Source organism: Gossypium raimondii, chromosome 3, assembly GCF_025698545.1.
Source record: "Gossypium raimondii isolate GPD5lz chromosome 3, ASM2569854v1, whole genome shotgun sequence".
In the NCBI taxonomy this organism is placed as follows: domain Eukaryota; kingdom Viridiplantae; phylum Streptophyta; class Magnoliopsida; order Malvales; family Malvaceae; genus Gossypium; species Gossypium raimondii.
The window spans coordinates 1,566,491-1,579,649 of record NC_068567.1 but is presented as its reverse complement, the minus strand read 5'-3'; the positions used below and the strand labels follow the sequence as shown (position 1 = coordinate 1,579,649).

At 33.5% G+C, this 13,159-nt stretch overlaps 2 protein-coding genes across 3 annotated transcripts; both read left to right on the top strand.

Moving 5' to 3' along the window:
- The first annotated feature begins 239 nt into the window (after positions 1 to 239).
- LOC105796409 (uncharacterized) lies at positions 240 to 2,389 on the top strand. Its single transcript, XM_012626122.2, has one exon. The coding sequence runs from the start codon at positions 240 to 242 to the stop codon at positions 2,202 to 2,204; it is 1,965 nt and encodes a 654-aa protein (XP_012481576.1). The 3' UTR covers positions 2,205 to 2,389.
- Positions 2,390 to 4,403: 2,014 nt separating this feature from the next.
- Positions 4,404 to 12,111, top strand: LOC105796408 (uncharacterized). Of its 2 annotated transcripts, none has more exons than XM_052627904.1 (2): positions 4,404 to 4,604; positions 9,137 to 12,111. In XM_052627904.1, exons 1-2 carry the CDS (start codon positions 4,504 to 4,506, stop codon positions 11,781 to 11,783), a joined length of 2,748 nt encoding a protein of 915 aa, XP_052483864.1. In that variant the 5' UTR covers positions 4,404 to 4,503; the 3' UTR covers positions 11,784 to 12,111. The 2 variants fall into 2 exon arrangements, with proteins under 2 accessions (XP_052483864.1, XP_052483865.1); XM_052627905.1 differs by lacking the exon at positions 4,404 to 4,604 and having other exon boundaries at positions 8,843 to 9,203; positions 9,483 to 12,111.
- Positions 12,112 to 13,159: the final 1,048 nt, after the last annotated feature.

Below are 13,159 nucleotides of genomic sequence, written 5' to 3'. Positions count from 1 at the left end.
ATTATTGAATTTTAATTATCACCACTTTATTACTAATAAAATACAAATAAAATTAGAAAGTTAAATATAAAAATAAATATAAAAACCCACTCATTCAAGCAAAGTATCAATGCAAAGAGTCATGGAAAGAAATATACTTTGGAGTCTCTCTCTTCCATATTTCTGCTTTACTTTGATTATTGAGTTTCACTGTTTTTTTCTTCCTACGTTAACGAAAAGAAGCCAAAGAGGAAAGAGAAATGGAGGAGTCAAACAATTATGGGCACCAACATCCCCTGCTTCTTATGTTGAATCAAGACCAGCTGATCAACTATGGCAGTGGAGTAGCTGACTGCTCGAGGTGTGGGGAGAAGGTGTCTGCACCATGTTTTTGCTGTGTGGAGCATTGTGGGTTTTATCTTCACAAGGTATGTGCCGAGGCACCTTTGGAGCTTAATCATCCTTTTCATCCTCATCATCCTCTTCTTCTTATGCAAAATGCACCTTATTCTTCTGGACGGTACATTTGCAATTTTTGCGGTGAACGCGGTAATGATTTTGTTTATCACTGCTCTTGCCCTTTTGACTTTCATATTAAATGTGCTTTGTTTACATTTAATATTGCTGAGAATAATTTGAAAGAGCTTGACCATGTTGCCCTTCAACATCCACTGGTTTTCACTGAAAATGGTGATGAAGAACTTGAAGATGTTGCTAAGTGCTTTGTGTGTTGGGAACCATTAGCAAAGTATACACACTTTTCTCCTGACTGTGGATTTAATTTACATGAGAAATGCGCTAAACTTCCTTTCAAACTGAATCATATGTGCCATCGTAAGCATCCTCTTGTTCTACAATTTAATAGCGAAGGACTCTCTTGCAAGGTATGCCAAGAAACTCGACAGATAAATATTGGATTTGTGTATGGTTGTTCGCCTTGTAATTTCTCTATTCACATTGAATGTGTATCACCATCACCTATTATTGAAGATAAAAGTCACCAACATCCATTCTCTTTGATCTTGAGACAAGCTCCATTCATTTGTGATGCTTGTGGCACCGAAGGAAATCATGCTGCCTATGCATGCTGCACATGCAACATTATCGTCCATAAAAAATGCATTTCATTGCCACACATTATCAAAAGCAGGTGGCATCACCATCCTGTTTCTCACACATACGTCCTTCACAAAGAACATTTTGAAAGACTGGATTGCATGATATGTCATATTGAGGTCAACACAGAGTATGGAAGTTACTACTGTGTAGATTGCAATATCATCTTCCATGTGAATTGTGCAACTAGAGATCTAGATTTTTTTTATGTTGTTTCACCAGAAAATGAAGATGAGAAGCCTCTTGATATATCTTTGAACTCCATCACTAATGTTCTTGAGAGGAATGATGCAGGAGAAGCCACAATGATAGAACATTTCAAGCATAACCACTACTTAACCTTAAGCGACAAAATCAGGGAGTATGGTAATAAATGTTGTGATGGGTGCATGTTGCTGATCTCAGATTCATTCTACTATTGCTCTGAGTGTGAATTCTTTCTTCATAAAGCTTGCGCCGAATTACCAAAGATGAAGCCTATTTGGTATCATTCATGCCAATTAGCAACCCTTGTCCTGACTTCAGACCACATTTTCAGATGTGAAATATGTGATTTCCTTTCTAATGGTTTTGCCTACAAATGCAATGAATGTGGAAGCCACACGTGCCTTCGATGTCAAGCTATTCCTCCTGATGCTCTATCATGTCCAGGACATGAACATCCCCTTCTTTTCTATTTTGATTTTGGTGGGCGGTGTAGTGCTTGTGGTTTGGATATAGAGCCCGCATATAGCTGCAAGGATTGCAATTATTCTGTAGATCATTTTTGTATGCTACTACCAACTAGAGTCAGTCACAAATGCGATGAGCATCTTCTTGCACTCACTTATCACGACATTCATGATTATTCAAAACATCATTACTGTGACATTTGTGAGCAAAAAAGAGATCTGAAGCGCTGGTTTTATCATTGCACAACTTGCGACACATCTGCCCATGTGAAATGCGTTCTCGGTGAATATCCATTTATCAAAACTGGGAGCATCTACAAAGAAGGGGATCATCCGCACCCTGTCACATTTGTAAAGAAGATAAAGCACTACCCTAAATGCACCAAATGTGGAGAGCCCTGTGAGGAGCTGGCTCTTGAATGTGCAGAACCAGAGTGAAACTATCTCGTTCACTGGAAATGTATGAACCCATATGCCTCTGGAAGTAGATTCTGGGAAGGTAAAGATTTTTAATTGTTTTTTCAGTTGTAAGTTGAAATAATGTAATTTAACCAATTGATTGGGTTGAAACTTGTGTGGTTTGGATTGCTTATTGTTGGTTTTTATTCTTTAATTCCAGTGCTTTCACTTTAGCTCTTCTCATTCCTCTTTCACTTTGAATCTATGTTACTCGGATTTGGGCAAACACGAGTATGTGTTTGCATAAATATGTTCATGTTTTAAAACTATTTTTCATATACAAGTATTTCTGACTTGGAGCAATGGCCGGAAACACAAGATTTAGGGTAAATTCCTACTTTTCTGAATGTTGCATGTTTTGGAAATCTAGTGAAGACAAAAGGCAATGATTGTTTAGACAATTAGGGCAAAACTATGCTATTTACAATCATATGAGCAGAGCTTTCTTGCCATGAAAGTAAATGAGGACATTGATGAATTATTATTGAAGGCACACATTTTGCAACCCCAAACCTGTTTCCATTGCCAAGTGCATTAAATGTGATTTTAAGTGTTTATTTTTTAATTTATAAATTAATATATTTTTACAATCATGTTTTTACTAATTAAATAAAGATTAGCCTCAAATTTTAATATTCTTTGCATATTTTATTTTCTTTCTCTTTGATTTTCTTCACATTAAAAAGTTTCCATATAATAAACTTTGTTATTTGAATATATATTTTAAATAAATTAAAATTTTATGATTATCTATATGACACTTTTAGAAAAAAATTGATTTATTATTATTTGTAATTAATTCAATTATATTCAATGGTTTTGTAAGTTTAAATATTTTATTAATAAATGGTATATAAATAAATTATTACATAAACTAATGTTACTTTTTTATTATCACATTATAATTAATAGTGGATCAAATATTATTTAATTATTTTTCTTTACCATAAAACAACTCTATTTTATTTTTCATGAATTTTTTGAAGTTTAATTATTATTTTTAATTGTCAACATTTATTTAGAGTAGTGGATAAATTTCTTTTTTTGTCAATAATTTTTTCTCTGTTTAATATATTTTGTACTTAAAAGTTAAAAGATTGTATTAGAAGGGAGAAAATATTAATGTTTTTTAAAATCGGATTGGTGGTCGAATCGATCAGACAATTGGTTCATTGGTCTGGTCGGTTTAACCGGTTCAATTAAAAAATTATTAAAAATTCAAAAAATTTAAAAAATATATTCAAAATACTGATTTAATCGGTTTCCAGCTGGTTCAATTGGTCCAACCGTTGGTTCAATCGATTTTTAGTTGGTTCAACTAATTCGTACTGGTTCCCGATCTAACTACTCAAAACCACTTTTTAGATTGACTGGTCCGGTTCAAGCAACATTGAATATTGTTATTAAATTAAACTTTGAAAAGTGTAAAAGTGTCAAAATTAAAATTATTCAAGTGAAAAGAAATGAACAAAATTAAAAAAAAACCAAAGAAAATAGAAGTGAAGGAAATATCAACCTTAAATTTAAATAATATTTTAAAAAAATTAAATATATATACATTGATACATGAGTAATGAAAATTATTTTGTTGTTTAAAAAAAAAGTGAATAGTTTATGAAAAATGATGTAGGTTTTAGGTATAAAAAAGACATGGCGCAGGCACAGGCACAGGCACAGGCACAGGCACAGGCACAGGCACAGGGTACTCAGCTCAAAACCCAATACCCAATCCCTAATGCATAACACTAACGCTAATTACAATCACTTTTTTATACTGATATCACTTTGACCAATGCTTATTTTATAACAATTTGAGTTTTCACACTCAAACTTTTCTAATTGTAAGTTTTAAGTAAAAAAAAGACATGGCAGTGGCACATGGTACTCAGCTCAAAACCCAATACCCAATCACTAATTACAATCACTTTTTTATACTGAAATCAGTCAATTTAACGTTAACCATTGCTTATTTTATTACAATTTGAGTTCTAATCTTGTTTTAAAAAAATTATTCGACTCAAATATAAATTTAAATAATAAAAAATCATTTAAAGTTAGTTATAATATGTATTAACTTTAATATAATGTATTTTATTACTTTTATACAATGAAATAAATCAAGAGGTTTTGTATAGCGGAGCTTGATTCGGGATCTTTACTATAAGCTCCCCTACTTCCTGAGTCATTATCTTTCTTCGCTTGTAATCTTGTTTTCCCATTCAAACTTTGCTCCCAAAGTCGAGCTTTTCCTTTATTTATATTGCTTGGGGAAGGAGAAATGGAGGAGTCTAACAATTATGGCCACCAACATCCCCTGCTTCTTATCTTGAATCAAGACCAGCTGATCCACAATCAAAGTGGTGTAACTCATTGCTCCAGGTGCGGGGAGGAGGTGTCTGCTCCATGTTTTTGCTGTGTGGAGCACTGTGGGTTTTATCTTCACAAGTCATGTGGCGACGCACCTTTGGAGCTTAATCATCCTTTTCATCCTCATCATCCTCTTCTTCTTCTGCAAGAGCCACCATCTTCTTACACAAGGTGTATTTGCGATTTCTGTGATAAAACATGTGAGAAATTCATTTATCACTGCTCTTGCGGATTGGACTTTCATATTAAATGTGCTTTGTTTACATTTAATGTTGCTGAGGATAATTTGAAAGAGCTTGACCATGTTGCCCTTCAACATCCTTTGATTTCCACTGGCAATGGTGATGAAGAACTTGAAGATGTTAGTAAGTGCTTTGGATGTCGGGAACCATTAGCAAAGTATACACACTTTTCTCCTGACTGTAGATTTAATTTACATGAAAAATGCGCTAAGCTTCCTTTCAAACTGAATCATAAGTGCCATCACAAGCATCCTCTTACTCTACAATTTAATAGCGAACGACTCTCTTGCAAGATATGCCAAGTAAAAAGGCGAAGAGGATTTGTTTATGGTTGTTCTCCGTGTAAGTTTGTTGTTCACATTGAATGTGTATCAGAATCTTTAGATCTTGTTGTTGAAGATAAAAGGCATGAACATCCTTTCACTTTGTTGCTAAGAGGATCATCATTCATTTGTGATGCATGTGGTACTGAAGGAAGTTACGCTTCCTACATATGTTGTACATGTAACATTATGGTCCATAAAAAGTGCACTTCATTGCCACGCATCATCAAAAGCAAGTGGCATGATCATCGCCTTTTTCACAAATATTTCCTTCGCATAGAAGATTTTAGAGTTTTGGATTGCATAATATGTCATGATGAAGTTAGTACAGACTATGGTAGTTACTATTGTTCAGAGTGCGATGTTATATTCCATGTGAAGTGTGCAATGAAGAATGAAAATTCATATGAAATAGTAGAAAATGAAGATGAGGAATCTGCTGATGTTAGCTCCATAACCAAGGTTCTTGAATGGAATGATGCTGGAGAAGCCACAGTAATAGAACATTTCAAGCATATTCATTACTTAATATTAAGTGACAGAGTAGGCGAGTATGATGATAAATGTTGTGATGGGTGCTTGTTACCGATCGTGGCTTCATTTTACTATTGTACACAGTGTGGTTTCTTTCTCCATAAAGTTTGCGCCGAGTTACCAAAAGTAAAGCATGTTTGGCATCGACGTTGCCGACCAGCATTAGTCCTTACTTCAAATGAAGTATTTGAGTGTGTACAATGTCTTTGGTTGTCTAATGCTTTTGCCTATAAATGTGAAGAATGTGAGCAATGTACATGCCTTCAATGTATAATTGCTCTTACACCTGGTGCTCGCACATGTCTAGGACATAAACATCCTCTTTTTTTCTACCCCGAATATAAAGGGCGATGTGTTGCTTGTGGTGAGGATGATATCAAAGGGTTGTTCCGTGTAAGGATTGCGATTTTTCTTTGGATCATAAATGCTTTTCGTTGCCTATTACATCCCAACACAAAAATGATCAACATCTTCTTTCACTCGCTTACTGTCATGATAACAGTTATTCAGAAAGCCATTTTTGTGATGTATGTGAAGAAAGTCGAGATCCAAATCTTTGGTTTTATCATTGTGCAACATGTGATACTTCTGCTCATGTCGATTGCGTCCTTGGTAGATATCCATTCTTCAAACTCGGGAGTATCTTTGAACTACCTGAGGTTCATGAGCACCCTCTCACTAATGTTAAGAAGATTTATTACTATCCGAACTGCAGTAAGTGTGGTGAGCCCTGTTTAGATTTGGCTTTGGAATGTACTGGATGCAACTTCATTGTCCATGGTGAGTGTCTGTGATAACAAGTTCACTTCTTGAGATTCGGAGGACTAAGGTGGCGTTGAGGTGACTATAGTCCAAAACTACAACTTAACACAGAGAATGGTCCTGACATTATTACATGTAATGCTGATTGTAATTATTATGCATGGTAGGGTTTCCTATTGTAAGGGAAGCATGTTTTGAGTTGGAATATGATTGCCTTTTGATTATTCAAACTATAGTACTCTGATTTCTGTGTGTTATTTACTTAAAATGTATGCATGCATGCCTTGTGAAGTAAATGCTTTGGAAAGTTTTTTATTTAGATAAAGGAATGTCTGAAACCCATAATTGGAATTGCCACCAAATCTCATTTACATCTGCCAAAAATTGGGAAATTAGAAGGAATACAGTAATGCTACACAACATTTTGATAATGCAATAATAAATAAAAACATAAATTGCAAATTAAATAAAACTATAACATTCTTTTTCATATTTATATTTCTATTCAATAAGTAAAATTAAAACAATTTAATGTATTATGTTAGAAAAAAAGACATGGCAGTGGCACATGGTACTCAGCTCACAACCCAATACCCAATCCTAACACTAATTACATTCACTATTTTATACTAAAATCAGTTAAATTAACGTTAACCATTGCTTATTTTTTTTACAATTTGAGTCCTAATCTTGTTTTCTTAAAAAATTATTCGACTTAAATATAAATTTAAAGAACAAAAATTGGATAATTTATGGGTAATATGTAACTAAACCCAGAAAATACTCATAATCTTATTTAAAATACCTTGATCATTTTACAATAAAAGTTTTCCATATTTCAACACTCATCTTTTTATTTTGTTTCATCGAATTTAAAAAAAAACAATTAAGCTTAAATCCCACTTTAGACTAAATTCAATTTCCACTTTAGACTAAATTCAACTCTCTAATTTTACTCAAATCCCTAAATTTTTAATTTTTACAATTTAGTCCCTAATACTCAAAACTTATAATTTATTTTACAATTCAATCCCTTTTCATTTCTAACTTAAAATCTATCAATTTAATCCCAAATACTTAAATTATTCAACATGAGCAACATCTAAAAATTCAGTATTTTCTAAAATTTCAACATAGGTTAAGTAGTATTTAATACTAGGATTCTAAAACATAAAAATTACAAGAAAAGGACTAAATTGACTTACCAATTAAGCTTTGAACCCTTGAAAACCCTAATTTTTTCCTCCTTTTCTTTCTCTCTTTTCTTCTCTATTTCGTTCTACTTTGTTCTTTTTTTCTATTTTTTCTTTCATTTATTTTATGTTTTAATTATTATAAAAATATAATATAATAATATTAATAAGTAAGTAATAGTTATTATAAATGTTTGTATTTAAATGTTACACATTTCATTACCAATACCACACACTTGTTAATTTGAGGTTTAATTGCTTATTTAGTCCATTCACTTTTCTTTAATCTATAATTTAACTTTCTCCCTATATGCAATCTAGTCTTTACACCTAATTACTCTTAAATTAAGCAAATTCACCTAATCAAAATCTAATTAACCACACAACTAGCTTCGTAAATATTTTTATTAAATATTTACGGATCCGTTTTTTGAAAACGAAGACCCAAAAATACACTTTCGATACCCGTGACTATCGGGTCATTACATTGCATACATAAATAATCATATTTATCTAATATAAAAATAAATAAATTAATTTATTTTTTTAAATGTGCATGATTAAATTAAAAATTAAAGTTTGAAGTTTACATTTGAACCACAATTAGAGTTTCACGTGTATAATTACATCAAATTAAAGTTCATATATACAATTACACATTAGATCAAAGTTCATATATAATTTTAAGATTTATTCCTAAAAATATTATATTAATTATATATATTAAATAATTATAATTATATTTATATTAAATCACCAATCTAATAATAATTAAATCCATTATATTTATGATAGTAATTTTTAATATAAATATTTTTGAATGCGTTAGAAAACCTTTTTTAGCTTTTTTAATGTATTTAATATATTTATTACACGTGACTCCCAATAATTTTTCAATTTGATATTTTTGACAAAAACAATCCATACAGAAAAAAAAAAAAAAATCTCAGATAGTAAAGAGAGATTTAAAGTGATTTTATTAGCCTTCCCATTTAATCAAAAAAGTGAAGTTTGTAACAAAGTAAAGAAAGAAAAAGATAGCCAAACTTTTCCCGACAACTCATTAATTGCTCTTGTATGTATTCGCTGAAAGTTGGTAGAGTTGTTCAAAGTCCTTGTTGTGTTGTGATTATTTAATATTTTTGACATGATTGGTTCACTACAATATTATAAATCTCATAAATATCAAATCAACCCACCATGAACAGCATGTGTAATCTTGAATAAAAGTATTCACTAGCTAATTGAGTTGACCTCTGCCTCTAAATATCAAATGCTCTCCCATTTCCTGAATCATTATCTTTCTTCACTTGTAATCTTGTTTTCCCATTCAAACTTTGCTCCCAGAGTCGAGCTTTTCCTTTATTTATATTGCTTGGGGAAGGAGAAATGGAGGAGTCTAACAATTATGGCCACCAACATCCCCTGCTTCTTATGTTGAATCAAGACCAGCTGATCCACAATCAAAGTGGTGTAACTGATTGCTCCAGGTGTGGGGAGAAGGTGTCTGCTCCATGTTTTTGCTGTGCGGAGCACTGTGGGTTTTATCTTCACAAGGTATGTGCCGAGGCACCTTTGGAGCTTAATCATCCTTTTCATCCTCATCATCCTCTTCTTCTTATGCAAAATGCACCTTATTCATCTGGACGGTACATTTGCAATTTTTGCGATAAAGGCGGTAATGAGTTTGTTTATCACTGCTCTTGCCATTTTGACTTTCATATTAAATGTGCTCTGTTTACATTTAATATTGCTGAGAATAATTTGAAAGAGCTTGAGCATGTTGCCCTTCAAGATAAAGAACTTGAAGATGATAATAAGTGCTTTGGGTGCCAGGAACCATTAACAAATTATACACACTTTTCTCCTGACTGTGGATTTAATTTACATGAGAAATGCGCTGAGCTTCCTTTCAAACTGAATCATGGGTGCCATCGCAAGCATCCTCTTGTTCTACAATTTAATAGCCAACGGCTCTCTTGCAAGATATGTCGAGTAACAAGGCGAAGTACGGAAAGTGGATTTTTTTATGGTTGTTCTCCTTGTAAGTTTGTTGTTCACATTGAATGTGCATCACAATCACCATTACAAGTTATTAAGAGTACAAATCATGAACATCCATTCACCTTGTTTAATGGGCACCAACATCCCCTGCTTCTTATGTTGAATCAAGAGCAGCTGATCGACAATCAAGGCGGTGTAACTGATTGCTCCAGGTGTGGGGAGAAGGTGTCTGCTCCATGTTTTTACTGTGCGGAGCACTGTGGGTTTTATCTTCACAAGGTATGTGCCGAGGCACCTTTGGCGCTTAATCACCCTTTTCATCTCAACCATCCTCTTCTTCTTATGCAAAAGTCACCTCATTTATCTGGAGCGTACTTTTGCACATTCTGCCATGAATTTGGTGACAAGTCTGTTTATCACTGCTCTAGTTGTGAATTGGACTTTCATATTAAATGTGCTTTGTTTACACTTAATATTGCTGAGAATAATTTGAAAGAGCTTGAGCATGTTGCCCTTCATGATCCATTGATTTCCACTGAAAATGGTGATAAAAAACTCAAAGATGTTAGTAAGTGCTTTGGATGTTGGGAACCATTAGCAATGTATACACACTTTTCTCCTGATTGTGGATTTAATTTACATGAGAAATGCGCTGAGCTTCCTTTCAAACTCAATCATGTGTACCATCGCAAGCATCCTCTTGTTCTACAATTTAATAGCAAACGGCTCTCTTGCAAGATATGCCAAGTACCAAGGCGAAGAGGATTTGTTTATGGTTGTTCTCCTTGTAAGTTTGTTGTTCACATTGAATGTGCATCACAATCGTCATTACAAGTTATTAAGAATACAAATCATGAACATCCATTCACCTTGTTTTTGAGACAAGTTCCATTCACTTGTGATGCGTGTGGCACTGAAGGAAATCATGTTTCCTATACATGTGGTACATGCAACATTATAATCCATAAAAATTGCATTTCATTGCCTCGCATTATCAAAAGTAAGTGGCATGACCATCCCCTTATTCACACATATTTCCATCACATAGAAGATTTTAGGGTTTTGGATTGCCTAATATGCCATGATGAAGTCAATACAGAGCATGGTAGTTACTATTGTTCAAAGTGTGATGTTATATTCCACGTGAAGTGTGCAATGAAGGATAAAGATTCATATGAAATAGTAGAAAACGAAGATGAGATGCCCCATGAAAGTTCCATCAGTGTTATTGAGAGGAACGATGCTGGAGAAGCTACAAAAATAAAGCATTTCAAGCATATGCATAATCTAATGTTAGGTCCCTTTGTTGGAGGATATGAAAATAGTTGCAACGGGTGTATGTTGCCACTCTCGGATCCATTTTATTACTGTTCAGAATGTGTTTTTTTTCTTCATAAAGCGTGTGCCGAGTTAACTAAGATGAAGAATGTTTGGCATCATCATTGCCAAGAGCCTCTTGCCCTTATTTCTGACAAAGCTTTTGAGTGTCAAGAATGTTGGCACATATCTAATGCCTTTGCTTATGAATGTTGTGGATGTGAGGAAAATAAATGTCTCCGATGTGTGATTGCTCTTACTCCTGGTGCTCGAACATGTTTGAAACATGTTCACCCCCTCTATTTCTACAGAGACTACGAAGGTCAGTGCAATGCTTGTGGTGATACAACAAGGGGATATGGGGCATTTTGTTGTAAGGACTGCAATTTTGTGCTAGATCTTGGATGTTTTTCACTTCCAATTACAGCTCGTCACAAATGCGATGAGCATCTTCTTTCACTCACTGATAATGATGATAATAGTTATTCAGAGAGTCATCATTGTGATATCTGCGAAGAAAGTCGAGATGTAAATCGTTGGTTTTATCATTGTACAACATGTGATACTTCTGCTCATGTTGGTTGTGTTCTTGGAAGCTATCCATTCCTCAAACTCGGGAGCATCTATGAAGAAACAAATCATCCACATCCACTCATCATTGTGAAGAAGAAGTATTACTATCCTGATTGTGATAAATGTAGTAAGCCTTGTGAAGATGTGGCTCTTGAATGCTCAAAGTTGGAGTGCAAATATATTGTCCACTGGGATTGTGTAGCACCCTATTTTCTACGGCAGTGGTGGAAGTGGGGCATGTAGCAATTCAGATGTAATCATATTTGAAACGTGCCACTTCATTTGCAGGAAAACTCAAGATTGGAAAACAGGGTTTGAAACTTTGATCTTTGCCTTATTACTTGTGATGTTAGTTGTTGCTGTCATTATAATTTGAGTTTTTCAACTTTTTATGTTGTAAATAAATGTCATGTAACAATCTGAAGCGGAAACTTGTGTAGTTTGCATTTGTGTTTGATTGTTGATTTTAGAATTTCTTATAATTTGGCAGTGTGATTGTACTTACCTGTGATTGATGCTTCTCTTAATAGCTCTTTGTTTGTTTATATAAGTTTTACTTGTTCTGAAGTCATTTATCTCTTTTGCTGCACATTCAAATTATGTTTAACCTTTGATTATGTATTTGTTGTGGATGCTTCAGCTCTAAGTATTTGATAAAGTAACAAGGACTTGTCTCTTTCAAAAAAACACAAACCTGTCTTTTAATGATATATTTCGCATATTAAAATTTTATTGCACAAATTATTAGAATAAAATATTGGAGCATAATTACAGAATTTATGAAGCTTCATCATACCTTAACCCTTTTATTGCCTTCGCAAATAATTTTGAAAAGACAAACTTCAACAGGCTTCGTCAATCTTGCTATTGCTGCTTCTGTAACAGGTAAAGTGATATTACTACAATTCCAAATAAAATTGAAGGATTAGTTTTTTTTTTCCATAAAAATATATATATATTATAGGGAAGAATATTAAGACAAAAAATGCAAAGCCGAGAAAGGTCATCATGATCCACACAATTTCACAACAGCTCAAACCAGTAATCAATGGAAGGAGTGATTATGGCCCAAACACTGCAATAACTTAACCAAGAATGACAATAAACATGGATCCCAGCTGCCAGCTTCTACTTTGGGATTCCATTCCTATTAGTAGCCATCCATCTTTGAAAAGTCAAAAAAATCCCACAAATTAAGGCACTAATAATTTGGTTTGAAATTGGCATGGAATAATTGTAATTTTTGGTCCCTAATTGTATAAGGACTTTGCAAATTGATCCTTGAGCTTCAACTATAAATAGGCCTAATTATTTCTCATTTCAAACATCCCACACTTGTCATTCTCTACTTAAGGCAATTATTCTCTCTCCCTATTTGTAAACTTTCACTTGTATTTTAGAGTGAAATATATTTGATAGTGCCCGAGGACGTAGGCAAAATTTGCTGAACCTCGTTAAATTGTTGTGTTCTTTATTGTTTATTTTGCATATTTTGTGAGTGTGATTGTAGTGATTTATTGTGCCATTAAATTACGATAAAGGGATATTCTGGCTAGGAAAGATCTGGTACTTAAGCGATCCTCGTGATCCACCCCTCTTTCCTGGGAATTGAACTTAGT